Source organism: Nothoprocta perdicaria, unplaced genomic scaffold (assembly GCF_003342845.1).
Source record: "Nothoprocta perdicaria isolate Ctin4 unplaced genomic scaffold, notPer1 scaffold_197, whole genome shotgun sequence".
In the NCBI taxonomy this organism is placed as follows: domain Eukaryota; kingdom Metazoa; phylum Chordata; class Aves; order Tinamiformes; family Tinamidae; genus Nothoprocta; species Nothoprocta perdicaria.
The window spans coordinates 1,459,609-1,478,298 of record NW_020455171.1 but is presented as its reverse complement, the minus strand read 5'-3'; the positions used below and the strand labels follow the sequence as shown (position 1 = coordinate 1,478,298).

At 37.2% G+C, this 18,690-nt stretch overlaps 2 protein-coding genes across 2 annotated transcripts; both read right to left on the bottom strand.

Moving 5' to 3' along the window:
* Positions 1 to 242: 242 nt before the first annotated feature.
* On the bottom strand, positions 243 to 4,881 carry LOC112945704 (sulfotransferase 6B1-like). Its single transcript, XM_026037365.1, is given in 8 exon segments — positions 243 to 373; positions 1,098 to 1,254; positions 1,665 to 1,759; positions 2,082 to 2,208; positions 2,898 to 2,987; positions 3,433 to 3,578; positions 4,681 to 4,806; positions 4,809 to 4,881. Coding segments are annotated over 8 exon segments (945 nt in total).
* Positions 4,882 to 7,269: 2,388 nt separating this feature from the next.
* LOC112945703 (sulfotransferase 6B1-like) lies at positions 7,270 to 17,160 on the bottom strand. The gene is made up of 9 exons (XM_026037364.1): positions 17,012 to 17,160; positions 15,807 to 15,942; positions 13,523 to 13,766; positions 11,997 to 12,136; positions 11,265 to 11,354; positions 10,467 to 10,593; positions 9,441 to 9,535; positions 8,765 to 8,921; positions 7,270 to 7,907 (listed from the first exon to the last, which is right to left on the bottom strand). The coding sequence occupies exons 3-9, from the start codon at positions 13,722 to 13,724 to the stop codon at positions 7,777 to 7,779; spliced, it is 942 nt and encodes a 313-aa protein (XP_025893149.1). The 5' UTR covers positions 13,725 to 13,766; positions 15,807 to 15,942; positions 17,012 to 17,160; the 3' UTR covers positions 7,270 to 7,776.
* Positions 17,161 to 18,690: the final 1,530 nt, after the last annotated feature.

The window sequence follows — 18,690 nt, the reverse complement described above, 5'->3', positions numbered from 1 at the left end:
TCCCACCAAGCCAGTGCTATGGTATGTGTTAACTTTTCCCTTCTCAAAGAGACATGAGGCACTCTCTAAAGGCTCACACTCACTTTATTATTTTGCACCAAGCAAGATCTAGAAATTACTGTACAATTGTTTGGCACTGGTGGGAAAATCACTGTATGGTCCCTCAATTTCTCCAAAGGCATGAACCCTGAGGTCAGATCATCTTCTGAGAACCATTTCTTGTTGGCCTCCTCATCTACTTTTCAGACCTTGCAGTACACATCATATTTCATGTTTGCTGACAACTTTGTTCCCCTTAGGCAGTCATGAAATTTTTGGTCCATCTCTTCATTCTGAGCCTTAGAGAAATAGTTTCTCCAGTTCTCAATAACCCCTGTATACCGCAAGAAGTAACAAAAGCTGAAGATGGCCACTACAGAGAAAGAATAATAACTTGTCATACTCACCAATGAAATCAGGCAAAAAAGAGCTGCTTTATGTCCCAAGAGGCCTGATTGTTTGACAAGGCAAGTCATCAAGGACAGAAAAGCAATGGTTGCTTATAGGTTGTAGAGAGCATCACTCGCTGGCAGGCTGCCTACCTTTCCTCCTCAGGAGCGGTTTCCAAGGTGGTTTTGTGACTTTATTTTCCAAAGTGTCAGTGCCTTTCCTAAGGCACAAAGGCTCAGGTTGGCCTTTCTCTGCACATCACAACCTGATCTTCTTCCCTTCCAGATTCAGAATCAGCCACACCACCCAGCTGCTCATGAGAACACCATGCCATCACTTGCCCACAAAGAGGAACYGTCCGCTACATGCAATGTAGTATAACTGTTTGTCAAACCTATACCAAGGGCTGCTACAGAGAAATGTAGCAACAGTTTTCCAAGGGAAGCAATGACAGAATACAGTAAGTCATCATAGCTGAGGCACTCATGTATGTTCCCCACTAGCAGCAAGAGACTCCTGCCAACAGCAGATGCTCATCATACAAGATGCCCAGGTGACACCACGCCGTTACCTGTGCTTCCCCATTAGCCCAGTGAGCCCATGAATAAGTGACAAGGGCCAGCTGGAAAGGGACTTAAAAGGCAGCTTTTTCACTTGTAGATACTTACTCTTACGGAAGAGAATGTCCCCAAATTTTCCATGGATTTCCCTGGATTTCTCTTTCATGGCTTGGAAACTGGTCTTTTTGACAAATCTGTGAAAATCTTCCTCACTTAGGGAGAACCCAAAGAAGGCAGCAATCTTCTTCATTCCCACTATCTGGTTCTGGTCAAAGGAACGTAGCACAGGAGTGAAACAAAAGGTCTCAGCACCTTGCCACCGGTACATACCCAACTTTTGGCCTGGCAGAAGAGGGCTGCCTCCMACAACATCACCCAGGAATTATAAGGACTTGCAACACAGAGGGAATCCACAAACAGCAACCTCAGCTGCAATGCTTTCTGTTCTCTCCTGTAAGTAACTGCACAGAAATGACTACTTCTGAAGAGAGGGAAAGCTGCCCTCCTCTTAATATGGGCCTTCCATAAGCATATGAGAACAGCTCAGAAAGCTTGATCTCCTCATGAGGCATGTAGATTTGATCCAAGTCTTTCTTCCTGCCCATAGTGATACATATAAGGGAAACTGTGCAGTGCAGTGTGTGCATGAAGGAAGACCTGGACAAGACACTTCACCTCTTTCTGGTCCTCGTAGCTTATCACCATGGTCCTCTCATGGTCAGTAAACTTACTTCACTCCATTAAATGATCAAAGTAGGAGCCCCAATCCACTGCAGACAAAAGTAAGAGTTAGAGTCATGCAGGGTAAAGCCCCTCCAACCCCACTCTGCAAAAGGACCCCCCCCCCCAAAAGGGGCCCTGATCTTAGGTGAGTCAGCCTAGACAACTGTCTAAGAAGGGCATCAGGATCATGAAATAAGAAGCAGAGCAACTCCTCTGTTGTTCTGGCTGATATCTACATGGGATTGCTCCAGCTCTAGCTATTAGGTAGCAGTGAATGCCCTTGGAAATGCTTGGGGAGGGATGCTGGACTACAATTTCCAGAACTATGCCCCTGATGTGGAGAATGCCCGAGGAAAGAAGAGAACATACATCTCCCATTCCTGAAAGCTGTGAAAAACTCATCCCATGAGGCGAAGGAGGGCAACATGGGCAAGCTGTTGTTGAAATGGTAGTAGGAGACAGCTGTGTCCTTGGGGTTCTGAACCAGCAGGAGGATCTGGCAGAAGAAAACACATTATTTGGTTGAGATTTGGTGACTGGGCAAAACACTAAGTTCCTAAGTAGTCACATGGCTATGAATACCTACACACATTGTACAGTTGTGGTCAATATTGGTCTAATATCTTCTCCTGAGCAAGAAATCAGRACCTTGGGAGGCTACTTACTGCTAATGTGAGCATCAGGATGCCAAAAAAACACTTTTCAGCAATGTCCTTGGGACACCCCTCTGAGCTCACTTCGGGTAAGAGGAATGACCTCATGTTCTTCTGACCAAGAGACTCATGAAAAGGGTGTGGCTTCACCCATGCTTCTCAGTGTACTAACCCTGATGAAGAGGGCCTTATCCTCAGTTTTCTGTGGGCTTTCCACCAGTACCTGACTCTTAGAGGCAAGATAAGGTTTGCTTAGTTTCCCGACATAAATTTGGAAGCACTTTTCTGTGAAAATTTGAGGGCAGTGATATCCAACCACAAGCACAGCACCACTTGAGCCAGCACCACTGCCATTGAGAGAGGATGTCTGTTCATAACCTCAACACACAACATGCTGCTCCTTCACCTTTGGAAACATTCCGGAGCACTGAACAGCCCAGGTGGAACTGCAGGAAACACATTTTATACAGTCAGCAGAAAGCTAATTTGGACTAGAAATGCTTTTACAGCATGATGTGGAGAGAGGACTCACCTTAGCCTTGCTTTAGAAAAAGGACGTTGGCAGGAGGTGAGGTGGGAGATGGGTTAGTATAATTCTTCTGGAAGGCAGTTTCTTCATCCTCTTTAAAGCAAGTGGAAAGAAAAAGGACAGAAGTTGCTTATGCAGTGAAAATGTGAGATTTTGGGAATCATGGGTAATGGGGAAAGATGTGACTAGACCTCAAGGATTCTGTCTTTTGGGAAGACTACAGGGACTCATTGAAGGAATAGGCTTCTGACAGTTTCTGTCACAGCTTCACAGGTGATGGGCCAAAGACAGCACACCAATGAGAGGGTTCTTACTCATTCAACCTGTTTGGTCCAGGGCTTCAGGCCCCTATGGCACTCCAACACTCTTCGTGCTCTGAGGTGCTGGGTGGAGCATGAGGGGCAATAGGATAAGCAACTTGTACTGAGTATAATAATATTTATGGCTGTAGGGCCTGTTCCTCATCTCTGGGATCACCTATGGTGTTTTAGTTATTTCTACCTTTGATAGGAAATTTGACAATATTCACTCTGCCGACCTCAAATTTTCCAGGATCTCCAAACTCTAGACGTGGAAATATCTGTAGCTCCCTTTCAACATTTATTCTCTTTTTAATTTCTTCCTCTGTATATCTGGCATCTGTTGATTCCAAATCTCTCACAGTTTCACCAAGCCAGTTCATACCTGAACACATGCTGACCCACTCCTGTTTATAGTCTTGTCACAGTCAAAGAAGTTTSACCTCCCCAGCTAGGTTTACATAACTGGCAGGAGAAAGGGTCATTAATAAAATCTTCGTAATGCCAAGCTCTTCACAACCTTTGGACTAATCTCAGCTCTCAGTCTCTGCAGCTTTACACAGCTGCTCTATGAGGCTGTGATGAACCAAGCTTCAACTCATATCTGTCATCTTTGGGGTTGGGGAGGTGAGATCTCATACCTTTGCACCATTTCTGACTCTGCACAGCTCTGCAGGCAGCACRCAAAGCTCACGTGATAAAGATCATCAGGTCCTCTTTTTCTGCAAATCTGCAAACCTATCTACCTTTTTCTCTGAAGGGACATATTGAGAGGTAGAGGAAACAGCCAAGAGTCCCAATAACAGACATGCCTTTCCAAGTCTATGAAAACAACCATACTGTCATCCTCATTAGTAGGAAGCATTGCCTTTGAAGCAAGAAGGCTAACCATATACTTTCCTGTTGTATCAAGAGTATAGTCAGAAAATCCAGGGGAATCATGATTTAGCTAGCAGTGGTGAGGTGAATATTGGAATATTGTGGGAAAAAAAGGAAAAAAAAAAAAAAAAAAAAGGAAAAAAAAAAACCAGAAGGTGATCTTACTGCAGTCTTCCACTATCTTCAGGAAGATTATTGAAGACAGAGCCAAATTCTTTCCAGAGTTGACCAGGAAACAACCAATGAGGAATATTACAGACCATAGCAAAGGGAATTCCAACTGCATACAAGTTAAAAACACAAATCCCTACAGAGGGAAAACACTGCCACAGGTTTCCTATGAGATCTGTATCCTCAAAGTCTGAAACTCTGCCAAACAAAGCTTTGAGCAACCAGACATAACTTTGAAGTTATCCCTGCTTTGAGTAGGTGGTGTTATGTGACTTCTAGCGGTGCTTTGTAATCTAGTATTATGATCCTGTAACCTCCTTAGCAGATTAACAACACTGTAAACTTTCTTCAGATATAATCGCTGTGTGAAATGATAGCACACACTTGTGGATTACAGCATTGTGTAACTGACTTTTTATCAGGCAAGCAGCACTCACCCATTTTCTGATATCCTGTGAGAATCACATCATTACTCCCAACTTCAAAGGACTTTAGAGTTTCCAGCGTTTCTGGACTGCTAAGAGTAGTAGGGAACAAAATGCCTTTCTAGGAAAACTGCAGACTTCCAGGGCCTTTTTTTCATACTCTGACAAAGCCTTGACCATTATTTCAATGACTCTTTCTCTATTTCTAGTCATGTTTGTATCCCTGTGGAACTCTTAGCAAAAAAATCTGAGGTTAAGGCTGTCTTTATACAATTCAGAAAGACTTTATGAGATAAGTTATGAAACTGCAAAGGACATTCACTCAGGAATGAAAACTCAGGACACTGATTAACTCCATTTGTGCTTTATTAACTCACTTTGAAATTATGGGCTTGGAGACTAACAGTAGAGGCAAGGAATTTCTAGTGTAGCTGATTGATTGTAGCAACAGTGGTCTCTTTCCTACAAAGCACTGCTATTCTGACAGCAATTATGGTAGCGCTGCTGGTATTCGTAGTGTTGAATGAAACTCAAAAAAGTGCCAGATCTTTCCTGCCATAAAAATTTCACTTGAAAAAAAAATCACATTTTAATTTTATTGTTTCAGAAAGTCTTGCCAGAACTAAATACAAATACCATTTAAGGCTTACTTTTCTTTTTGAATATTCATATTTAAGATGTTATACTTCCCCAAAGTATTTTTGTTTCCTTGGACAGATGGCCCTTTCCTTCCTCCTCTTTCCTATTACATTATCTGTTTGAATGCATGGACCCACTAAGTGACTGTAATAGAGAAAAAGCGTTGCTCTGAATAGCTCTGTACCTCAAGGTGAGAGTATAAGGGCAGGAGGTGAATGGACCCATGGTCCTGGCATAACAGTGGAAAGCAGTACTTCAATTTAGGAGCTAACACAGTGATACCTGTAACATTTCTTGAAGGTTAAGCATCACCGTTCTTTGCTGAGATAGATGTGCTCTTACATCTGTCATTTCTGTAAGAGCCCTGCTTGTATATTGCAACCATTACATTATCAGCCTGCTCTGAGGAAAAGAATCATTTCATAAAGTGCTACTCTGCTGTCATTTAGCATATATTTTTTGCGCCATAAACCAGCTGTTAGCCTCTGGGATCTTCTGCTGACCAGTTGTCCCTGTTATGAACCCTATTACTTGTGCTTCAAAATGATATCAGCTGATTAGGATGTGGATCATGCACTATAAGATTGTTCATTGTCGTGAGCAGGAGGAATGAATATGATCAGGTTTTAAACTCTAATTTTTCTAGAGGAAAGGACCCTACCATCTGATATTTCTGAAGTTTCACAGCCCACCAATTTGCCCATTATGCTCTTTTACCTCTAAAAAGCTCCTTGAAACTCTCACAATACAGTGCATTTTTAGCGCCTCCTTCTAATACATTTAATTTATAGATAACTCAGAGGGGAGTTTAATCAGAATAATTTATTTTCAGAATATGGACTCAAGAAGGATGTTGTTTGAGGGAGATAATTTCTAATATCCTTTTTCGGAGAGTATCAAACTTTTCTGAGTTTTTTGAATAATCTCTGTTGGCTTAGAGATGGCTGAAGTCAGGCCTTTATATATTCTATAGTGAATTTTATTGAATATTATTATCTGAATCCATCTGGGTTTTTTTCTAAATATTTTATTTATTATTGCATGTTCATTCCTTTTCCTTTGTGGAATTTAGATTTCTACACAGCTGGGCAGAACTAACCATCTTTAGAAGAATTAACYAAAAAGACCAAATATTTTATCCTTCCTTATGATGTCTCCTGTTTTTAGTTATTTTATGTTGGGTGATGGCTATATTTATTTATGTAAAATATAGATACATACAAATATATACAAGTATATATATTTTTAACTTCAAGTGAAAGTAATCTTCTTCATTTTTTTCCAAGATAGCTATCTGAACTGCATCTGATCCCTGGGCAAGTCTGAAATAATGTGTCCACAGTGCCAAATGTCAACGACAGCACAAAATAGTTATTATATTAACACCTCAGATCATCGCACTTAACACTCCAGTTTTATTAACACACTCAGTTGCAGAGAATTTTAGCATCTTCAGTTTCAGACAATTTTCAGTTTGGAAAGCAATCTATTTTAGTGTTTAAACATTAATCAAAATTAAATCTTAAGTGAAGGCATTTTGTTACATCAGGAATGAATGAAGAATACTAACAGTAGTTTTGAGGTAAGACTGCTTGATTGGCCAAAGTAGCAGGGAATATCATCTTCAGGTCTCTATACATTATGTCTTCTCATTCCATTTTATGATTTAACATGGAAAACATAAAAGCACCCTTAGGAAAGGCACTCAGGCATATAGATTAAGAAATATCTTCAAACCCAAGGAAAAGAATAAAGGTCATGATATTTCTTTTTACTAAGTTTCGTATAGGTAAAAAAAATAGTCTTCAGTCAAGGAAGTACTAATTTATATAATATTTAATCAAGAAAAGAAGATAATTAGGGGATTTTCTGATACAAAAAGAAAATTATTTGTGCTTATGTATAAGAGCGTTACCTCTGACCATATCTTGCCTCTTAAAAAMCAATCTGAAACCCAGCTTAAAATTCTGCATTCAGAAAATTTTAAATCCTTAAAAATAGTCTTCATTCCCCTTCATTCCTCTCCATCTAGCTTTGATGCTGTTTACTCTGAAGTCAGGGGAAGGTTCACATCTTTATTAATTAAGGTTGTGTTGGACTGTTTGTTTCTTTTCCTAGTGATTTTTTTTATAAAAGTTATTGCCTTATCTGAAACATTTTTGCATAAAGACCTCCACATACTACTTAGTTTTTGCTATCTAAAAAGACTGAACTTAGCTGGAAAGAAAATGCATGTATTTCCTTCCAGGTGATAGCTACTGAAACAGGACTATCAAATTTATTTGAATATGATTTATTAGCATCTTATTCAGTAAATGAGTGTAACCAAAGGAGGTCAAAGACATCACGTCTCAACCAAAACCCTATTATCCATTATTGTGCTAGTTTTCTAGTTTTTATCATTTGGATTATTAGAGAGTGGAAAGCTCCTGTGCTAACCATATCGTATTTTGATGTATACTTCATGCATCAGTTTTTACAGTATATTTCATACTTTAACTTTGTACCCAGCTTCGTTCCTGCTAAGAGTTCTTCAAATGCTTTGTCCATTGCCTGGTTCTGATCTTCATTGAAGAAACTCTTCCAGTCACATACGCCACCTTCAGAGAAGCAAAGAAACTCTTGAAAAATATGAATTTGCATTCTTTTTTATGTTAGATCTGTAATTCTTGTTTTATGATATGGATACGTTAATTGCAGTTCTTCCACTTCTATTCAGAAGCTTCACTTTTATTCTCTTTTATTCAAAAATTTCAATCATTTTGCAATATAWCTTTGCAAGGTCAGTGGAGTGAATATTGTGTAAAATTATTATAAGGAAAAGGATCAAACAACCTAAACTCTTTTTCAGATGCCTGTATACAATAAAGGTGCTCAAAGTGCTACTTCCCAGTGACTTCTCACTCCTCAATCAGTTCTGACTGGCAAGGTGAAAGGTCGTGAACAGCTGATTTAGATTTGTCACCTGGAAGGAAGCATGGCTGTTCATTCAACAGGTCGTGTTCTTGTCCTGTGACTCTTTTAATGCAAAATGCAGAAGAAAACAGACTCTGTCGTGAAGGTCTAAGTGTTCCCAACACTAAACTGCCAAATTAATTCCATTTTTTTTTTTCGCTTTGGCTTCTTGTAGATTAGAGTTGAATGGAGGTTAGCAGTGGCCCTTTCAGGAGACTCTATACACTCCTAAAAAGTGTGATAAAAGTGTGATCATGTCATTCAGGCTGAGTTTGGCCCAGGTTGCCTGCTTTATAAGAGTTATTCATGTAAGTACCTAACAAAGGATGATGAAAATCCTAAAATTTTCATTCTTGGGTAGTCTTCTCAAGCATAAGAGTGAGAATGTGATTGATGCTAATGTGTAGCTAACATCAAGTCTGCAAAAAAGATGCTGAATAAGGGTGAGCCAAGATTTTCAGAGACCGATGTTTCCACTTTTTGACCTTTTGAAACCCCCTACCTTTACGAAAGAGTGCAGTGCCCAGCGCTCCATGTGTCTTTGGTGAGTTCTTCTTCATAGATTGGAAACTGCTCCTTTCTACAATATCCTGAATCTCTTCCTCAGTCAGTGAAAGCCCAAGGAAAGCAGCTATATTTTTCACTCCCAGGGCCTGATTCTGAAAAGAGGGAACCAACATACCACATGTCATTCAAACAATTTATTGTTTCCTTTCAAAGTGTTTTCACTCCTCTGCATCTCTCTTCTGGCTACATAAATAAACTATTTACAGGATTCAGTAGGACTAAAACAGTATTAGTGCTTCTCATTTCCACAATTCTTACAGAAGAGAGAAGCTGTCAAACAGCTTATACAAGCTTAACAAAAACAAGTATAAGTAATTTACAGTTGAATCAGATCAACAGTGTTTGGTATATTTTTTTCTTGCAAAACATAATTATTTGGAATTTAGATTAACAATGATTTGGGTTTGCACCACAATTTACAATAAAACAATTATTTTCATATATAAAGTAAATTTTAGAAAAAATTAAGTTTGAATTTTATTCTGTCCTCCCTAAGTCCCCAAATCAGTCTCATATTTTATCATACAGCACGAATTTATTATTTGAATAGAATGGTTAATCAGTTAGCCTCTTTGAAGCAAAAAATGTTTGTTAAATTTTTTTGACTTCACCTCTTTCAGCTCTTCATAAGTTATGGTCATGATATTTTTATCATCAACATGCTTGTTCCATTCAGAAAGGTAATTAAAGTAGGATCCCCAGGGCACTAAAAAAGGAATATAATCTTAAAACAAAGAATAAGTGAAGATCAGACATGCTTCTTAAAGTATAAGCCAATTTTTACTGCTGAGGTTGCTACCTCAGGTATGGATGTTATTAATCGCATATACACCAAAGGCCTTCCCCTCTCTGTGGAAATTACACAGTTTTGCTCCAGACTCACTGGCCCTAAAGCCAACTCCAGCAGCATCGTTCTTCTTATCAGTTCACTGCTGCTGTGAAGAATCTGCCTTCACAGAAAGTCTGCAAGGAAGGCTCAACATCTYAGTGGGCATCTCCACAGAAAAGTTCCTCTTAGAAATGGGATTTTTTTTAAGCAACTCGCATCCTATCAGTGTGTTTACAGTTTTGTGTGACCCCTTGTTGTGCTTACAGAGCTGCTGTGGGGCCTATTCCCTTTCTCACACATTTTGTAGCACTGTTGTAAAGCCAAATCTGCTCTCCAAGCTCATCATCCATGCCACACAATCAGACTGAAACAACAGAGAGSAACAGCATTAGAGTAGCAGCCTAGGGCTGGGAGTGAAGGGTAACTGAGGTTGGACCCAGAAGGGTAAGAACAGAGAGTCAGGGAAGAGATTACAGAAGTCCAGCCTATCAGTCACCACCTTCATGCACACATACCTCAGGCTTATGCTACTCTTTTTGAATCCAGATGGTGAAATTTGCCAGTATGTCAGTGGACTCTCAGCTATGAGCCCAAAGGGCTTTCAGTACTCAAGCCACATTGCAGAGCTCCCTAACCCAGCTTGAGCCCCTGCTTAACCTTCCTTTTGCTGATCATAGCATATTCTGAATGGAGAATTGCAAAATTTGAAAGTAGGGTGGGAGCGAGACTTTCTTTTGTGATACACTAGACTAGGCCCAAGCAAAGTTAAAATATGAATAAATGACACAGATGGAAGAATATACTGTACTTTTCCCAGTCATGAAGGCTATGAAGAAATCATCCCAGGATTCATAGGAGGGAAGAGCAGATAAGGCATTGGAAAAATGGTAAAATGATGTAGCTACATCTTTCAGATTGCGAAGCAGCAGTAATATCTGGAAAATTAAAATAGGTTATTTCTAGAGCAAGACATAGCAAACCACTATATAAAGATTATAACAATCTACTCTGTAACAACAGTTTGGGAAATATGTTGTACCTCATATATTATTTACAAATTACCAGCTTTATTCTAAATCCAGAAGGTGAAGTATTTCAATGAAGCCTTGTGAATAATCTTCATTGCCTTGTGAAGAYTATTGCCTATAATTTTAAAATTATCCTTTCCAAGTTAACAAATTAAGTATACAGAAAATAAACCTGGTTCATTTGATAAAATCATCATTCATTATTTAGGTATACGGGGAAAAAATGACACAAATACAAAAGCTCTCTAAAACTTAAAACACTGAAGACATGCCTCACTTTTGATAGCATTGTAAAAACACTGCTTCTATAGGAAAAAAAAAAATATCAAAATACATTTCAGTACCTAAGTTTTCCCCTCACATGTCCGTTTTGGAGATGAACACAGCACTTTTTTGTTGTCAGGATTCCTTGGCATTTGGTAAGATAAATGAGAATTATTTAGCATATTCTCAAAAGTGAGCCAGCTAAGCACTTACTAAAGGTAGTAGTGATTTTGAAAATTAACAATAAAGTACTATATTGCCTCTAAAAAAATTATAAGCACATGTGCTTATAAGACATTAAAATCACTACTTACCTTGGCTTTACTTTTGAAGATTGACCTGGGAAGATTCTCAGGAATGAGATGAGTAAATATAACTCTTCGAGATGGTAATTTGCTCATTCGCTTTATTAAGAATTAGAAGGAGGAAAATGGATAGTTTAATTAATAAAGTACTTACAGAGTCTTACTTCGGTAAAATATTACTTAGTTAAACTTAACAGCTTTTTTGGCTAATAGAAGTACTTATAATTCTCTTTGAGTATTATCCAGAGATCTTTGAGGATTAATCTTAGTAGCTCTAATCTGCAAAAGCCTCAGAGAATGAACATCTGGGAATAAAAAGATTATCCATTACTACTTTTCTTCAGAGAAAAAATAATGAATTCTGCTGCACAAAGGATACCAAATCTAAAGAAAAGAAGACTCTAATCGGGAGGAGGTGAAAACTAAAGAATTCTAATGAAAGAGAAAGGAGGAGGAAGAGGAGCTAATGAAAGAGATAAAATATATGTTATCTGGCTTTTCATGAAACTTGTTAAATGTGAAGTGAGCTATAATGAATTTCAATAGTTCCTACTTTCTCTCCAGTCTCTATAGTGTGTATTTATTCTTAATCATTTGCAAAATACCAGATTCATACTGGGCAGATAGAGTCAACAGAGAAATGGTCAGAGATCTTATCAAAGAGTGGAATATTTCACATACCATATATTTAGTATTCAAAACACCACATTTTAAAAGCTGTAGAATATATTCTGTGCTCACCTCATATTTCTCAGCATCTCCAATTTCAAGGTAGGGGAATTCTTCTAGTTCTTCTTTATTCACATGGTTTTCTTCATCTTGATTTCTCTTTTCAAATGTTGCTATCAGATCAGTTAAGATCTGACCTACCCAATTTGTACCTAAATGGGAAAAAAAAGTTCTATTTATAAAAGTTTTTTAAAATAAGCAGAAATTGATTTGTCAGGATAGCCAAGAGGTAAATGGTACTACCAGATGAATTGCCCAGTCCCTTTTCATATGATAATCACAGCTGACTGTCATCTGAAATTTAAATCTCCCTTCACAAGATTATATTTCTCTGACTCAAATGGCTAAGTAGCAGCTGGAAAAAAAAATGTATATCATAAATTATTTAAAAAAAAAAAAAAGAAAAGAAAAAAAAAGAGAAGGATCACTAAGGTATCAATATACCAAATTTTTATTTTGACCAACTAGAGGGAGGACTGGAGTGGTAAAACCCTAGTATATTATATATCTTTCCTCATATTCTATATATATTTTTTGGAAGACAAATCACAAAACTTCAAAATACTTCTCCACAGACACAAAACCATATAAACCTGAGTGAACCTTGTGCATCCTGAACAACTCACTTTTATTACTCTTAGGTGTATATATATATATGTGTATACACATATGCATCTTCTCTTATAGTTTAATAACAAGCAAAACTAGATTCAAAAATTGTGCTGTATGATTATTTTCTTTAGTAATATGTGAACATACTTCCTGACTTCTGGACATGATTTTTCTACATCTTTATCATTTCAGAATTAATGGCCATATTTTGCTGCATAGCACATATTAGAAAACAGACCATGATAAAGCAGCAAACAATTCTATCTTTTAAAATGTTTATATTTACTGTAAGATATTGTGAATCCTACAGCACAAGGAGAGAAATAACTAGAGTAAAATACATACGTGGCTCATCAAAATTAAACCTGTACCTCTGACAGTGACCAATGTGTTGATAAAAGTAGTTGCAGGTAAAAGAAGTTTCAGGTAAAACCAGGAAACATGTAGTGTAAACAAACAACCCCATCAGAGATCTCCTCTTGATCTCCTCATGGGGACACTTTCAGATTGTTATAAAAGCAATTTTTTCATAGTTATGGATTTTAGATATATTTGATATCTGTGCGAAAAATATGAAGGATATGCAACATTGTACATGAAGGCAATAAAAGGTCAGTTACATGTAGTTACAAAGCTAGGAGCCTGAAGGAGCAGGACCTGCAATGTCAGCAAATCTAGTTATTTTTGATATGACAGTTATACTTTGATTCTCTGCAATTGTGTATTTTATTCATATATATAAAATTAAAATTATGCGCATAAGCAAAGAAGTTTGAAATCCATTTTGAAAATTTTCCTACAAGATGTCTTTGTATCACATTGTGCCTTTTTGAGAAAAGAGTGGTTTTACAAAATTTTCTGAAAAATCTTACAATATCTTTCTCATTACAGAACCTTTTTTTATGAAGAAAGCAAGCTATATTCACCAGTTTTAGGGTATCCTGCTAAAATGACATCATCAGGTCTAGCTTCAAAGGACTCCATGGCTCTGAATGCTTCAGGACTGCAAATAGTAGCAGGGTAGAGAATYCCCTTGTAAGAAAAAAGCAGTTCCTCACGGTCCATTGTGTCAGCAACACCCATCGCTTTTTCTATCAGATCAATAAATTTCTTCCTTGAGTTTTCCATTCTTCTCTCTCTGTTACACTGGTTCTTTCAGAGTATGAAATGCTATGCAGAGAAAGAGAACCACAAACTACCTTTCAATAAAGTCTTTTTTTTCATCTGGTGCATAATAGCTTTCTACTATTTCTGAAACCACTAAGAAATATGTAATTCCAGATAGAAACCTTAAGCCACTTGAACCCTTTGAAAACAACAGAAGTTCAAAGTAGCTCAACAAGAAAAACAAGAAAAAATAATTAAATCTTAGGTTTAAAATCTCATCTAACTTCAAAGTATCATATGCCAAAAACCACAAACAATTACAGCTTGTGAATATAGTATCTAAAAATACCAGAGGGACACTCAGTATAGGCTAGAGTTTAAATTGCATAATAAAATCCTTGATAGTAATTCTATTTTCTCAATATTCATGATTCTGGTATCAGAAGTGTTCAGGTTGGGAAGGACACTGTTCACTACGTTAATGATCTGTGGATGTCCTGTGATGGTGTCCTGCTGATCCTTTGTGGGATGGGTGGTTGGGAAAGCACAAGAATTAACAAACTCTTAGCCATCACTTTTCTCTAACTGAGTGCAATACAGAGGTTCGGGTTTCTGAAGTTACCTAAGCCCAGAATACATAAGAATTATTAATTTAGATTAATTAAGTCACCTCTGGAGTCAGAGGTTCATCGCTTGAAGTGCGTTACAGAGTTTGATCACGATAACTGAAGCTATTATCAAACCAGCAATGATTAGTCAGTTGTTAAATAGTGATTGAAAACACTGAGGAAAGAATATATCTGAGTTCATTTATCTCATTAGAAAACTACAATTAGGTCAATAAGCATTCTCCAATCAAGAGAAAAAAAGGGGAAGGGGAAAAAGCATACTTAAATGGTTCATCTATTGCAGACAATAACATGAACAAGGGTTGCCATGATAGAAAGTGTTCATTTCATTTCATTTCATTTCATTCACACACTCTGCTCCTGACAGAATAGACTGAAGACATTTTAGGAGAGAATATACAGAGGATATCCAGTATATTTTTGCTAAAAAAAGAAAAAGTCAGTCTAGCCAATTATTCCTTGGGGGCATGTTTTATCCTTAGGAACCAGCAGAACATTATTAGAAGAGAAAGCCCAATTAGAAGACYTAAGTCATGAAAAGAGATTTTGAGAAGAGCTAAATTTCTTGGCAAAAATAGCAGGATCAAGATTTAGTAGTGCAAGCCTTTGATAAATCATGTACTATGATACCTTAGCTGAGAGATGGGAGGACTATATCTTACACTGTACATGTTACATAAGAAAGACCCTCCAATCCTGCCAAATATTGAAAGAGGAGACTGTAGAAAAACATCAGCTGGTTTAAAGTTTCTGAGAAGCAGCTTTAAAAACATGGAGATTAAAAATAGATTAAAAGATTTGGTAATCTCCAGATTAATGGCATTTGCTATTCAAGCGATCAGAATGCTTCTAAAGATTCCTGATTTCTCATAAAGTACCAGACCTGATCTTTTCTAATTGTGGAGATTTGCAGAAAGAGGCTGGTGGCCTTTCCTGTGATAGCCACAGGACCCTGACAGATGACAATTGCCTAGTAAGCTGCTCTGCTTATGTGGATCCATTTTCTGTTAAACGAAACTCCGAAACAGCCTTGAAACATACCCTCATGACATTATACATTCAAATGTTAAATGGGAAAAAAAAAGTACTTCTCTCTAATTATTTCTATATGAACCTCATTAATCTCAATCAGTCTCTGAAAAAGGCTTCTATAGATTAGTCTGCCAAAATAGCCTTTGGACTTTGATCCATGCATGTATCGATTCTGTATCACTCTGAACATCCATCAGTCCCAGAAGGACATTTCCTGGGCTCCTACAGCTGAGTCCATGAAAAGTAGAACTTAAAGTGGAATTGGTGCTGTCACTGAAAATGTGGCAATTCTTCCCCTTGAATGATTTAGCCCGTGCTTGATCAGAATGGAGTCAAAGACTCTAGATAGAGACTGGGGTGATAGCAAGTCATTCTTCAGTTGAGGGGATGTGATTTACTGGGAGTGGGATGTGGGCAAAGGAAAGATTATAGATATACTTACTTTTCTGCTACTCTGAATGAAGTCTTGGTCCTTCTAAAGCTACACGATGTTTTCTTCTGGTGATTTCAGTAAAGCTGTCTTTTCACTCTCTTTTTTTTTTTTTGCATATCACAGAACGTTACTTGCCTTAGATAAACTGGTAGTTGAGACAACATGAAAAATAAATCATTGTTTATTCATTTAATATAAAAAGTTGAGTATTTCTTGTTAGCAATCATCCAACCTCATCCAATTACATCTCTAGATACAAATGCTCCAGACGTTGAGCCCTGAGTGTATTAATTGTTTTACCTTAAAGATCTGTAAGTGAACGACTTGGTAAACTACCACTACAAGAACCATGCTCACTCTATACACCTTACCTACCCAAAACTACAGAGTTTATGTRAAGAAAGATCTTTTGCTTGAGTAAAAGAAGTGAGTTCCTAAGGAGATCTTTGCTTGCATATAAACATCTCATCTGGTGGCTGCATAATTATTTTACCATTATTGTGCTATATATATATGTACTCTTATGTTAATACTATAGTAATCTGCTACATACTAGACTCAGAATTAGATAAAAATTAGCTTAAAATTTTTCATAGAGCTTCCTATCTAGACATCTGCCTGTTATGGCGATTGAAAAGATTGTTATGTCTTCCGATTTTAAGATAATGTAGAATCAATCTAGGTCCACCGATTCCTTGCTCCTAATATTCCTTCTGTTAAAATCTGGGATCCGTGGATCAGAAGTATGTCCTTGTGAGCCATGCTGCTGAATTCATGATCTTATCAACAGCTTACACCAATATGCTCCCAAAGCATTAACTGTGTGGACCCCCAAAAGGTTACAGTATGACTTCTCAAGAGTACATGACAGATTTGAGCAAACAGTTACAAAACAGATTATTCATCAGACTATAAACCACTACTGTTATTTTCTCAAAAGTGAAGGAAATATTAAAAAAAATAGAGATGAAAAAGAATTAATCCTCCTGAATAATCATGCATCCTCTGTGCATGATCCAGGCTTATTTTATTTACCCTTCAAAATACTGCTTGAACTGGAACCTAAATCTTTGCAGAACTATCCAGGATYCTTTCACTTTTTGATTTTTCTTCTGAGCTGTAGATTGTTCCCAGTGAAGCTCACCTTCTCCAACCTAGCTTTGTCACAACATCATGTTAGACAATGGTCAAAATACAAAAATAAATAGGTATACCCAATGCTGTCTTTCTCCTATCCAATGTTTCCCATTTGTCTCTTCTAAACTTCACTCTCACACCTCTTTTTCATCTTCAGTTTTGTTATCTTGGGAGAGTTGCCACTTTCTTAATCCCTTTCCTGAAACAAGGTACGAAATAAGCAATTTCCCCTAGCTTTTAATATCTCTATTAACGCATTGGCTAGTGGCCAAAGTACAGATACAAAGGTTAACTACTCTGTACCTTCTGTTAATTATCTACTGGGTATAGAGGACAGACATGTCAGCAAAGACAGAACATTTCTYGTCACAGAATTCTGGAGCAATCGCCTTCTCATACTAGTCTGTACATTTAAACTGTATGTTAACAAACTCCTCAAACTATCACCAAAAGAGATGTATTTCCTTGTTGGGGAGTGTTTTGTTTTGTTTTTATCCTGTAGACCTGATCTGTTTTTCATAAATATTGGTGACATCAAAAAAAAAAAAAAAAAAAAAAAAAAAAAAAAAAAAAAAAAGAGAGAGAGAAAGAGAGAAAGAAAAAGGAGGAGATCATCATCTGGAAATTTGCTATTAAAAAAATGTTCAAAAGAAGGAGTCAGGTCAGTTATCTCCTTCACAATGATGGTCAAAAAGCAACCTCTTGCTCCACTGGGTATCCATATAATTTGTCATCAAAAATAAAGAAGGAAAGATGAGAAATGGGCATCAGGAGACAAAATGAATGTCAAAACCTTATAAAATATTCACTGATGTTTTGGGGGATTTTCTGAGTTTTGCTAAAACAGCAAATCTCCTGTTCCCTGCAAACTCATCATTAATCTCATTAATTAATCATTAATTAATTAATCATTAAATAACCAATCATTAATAAAACAATTAATCATTAATCTAATCAGTAGTTAATAAATAAATTAAATTCTGCACCTCTGAGATAGTCAAAACTCTAGAATCCTTAATACAGAAGTAATTATGTCATGCACACAAAGTGTAATATGGTAATACATATGTGGCCATATCTAAAACACAGATCTTCTAGATGTTAGAAAGAGATGATTAAGTAGATATCCTAAGACAGGATGCCTAAGAAATGGGAAAAAAATGCTCTGATTGCATTCATTTNTTTTTTTTTTTTTTTTTTTTTTTTGAAAAAAAAGCAGGATTATCAAAGCAAATGTAACTTGCTCAGCATGGCACATGAGTGGGTATGCTCCTAGAGCAGCTGGAACTGTCCAGCCCAGTCATAAGCATAGTCAAAAGCATATGTTTTCACTGAAAGAAGATCATTTAATTTCTTGTCCAAATATCATATTTTTACTGTTTCTTTCACTTAAATTGTAGAACTGCCAGCTAGGGGCCTGCAGACTAATTCAGATGCTGATTAGCTGGCCAGCAAGTCAATACATGGGCACCACTAGCCACTTGTCCTATTTACTCTTGGCTAATGCCCTATCTTTTTTTTTTTTTTTTTTCACTTGTCCTTAAATCCCTTAGACCAGAGGACAACAGTTTTGTTGTGCAGAACTGGGAGTGAATTTTGGGATGAAGGAGGAACACATAAGGGTCTGCCATGGGTGCCACAGGATATGCAGGTAGGGATACAGTGATGTATGGAAATAGGGAAGAAAAAYCATTTGTTCTTCTCTTCCCTAGAAACACCTATTTCTCATCTGTCTGTGTGCARTTTAATCAGACTG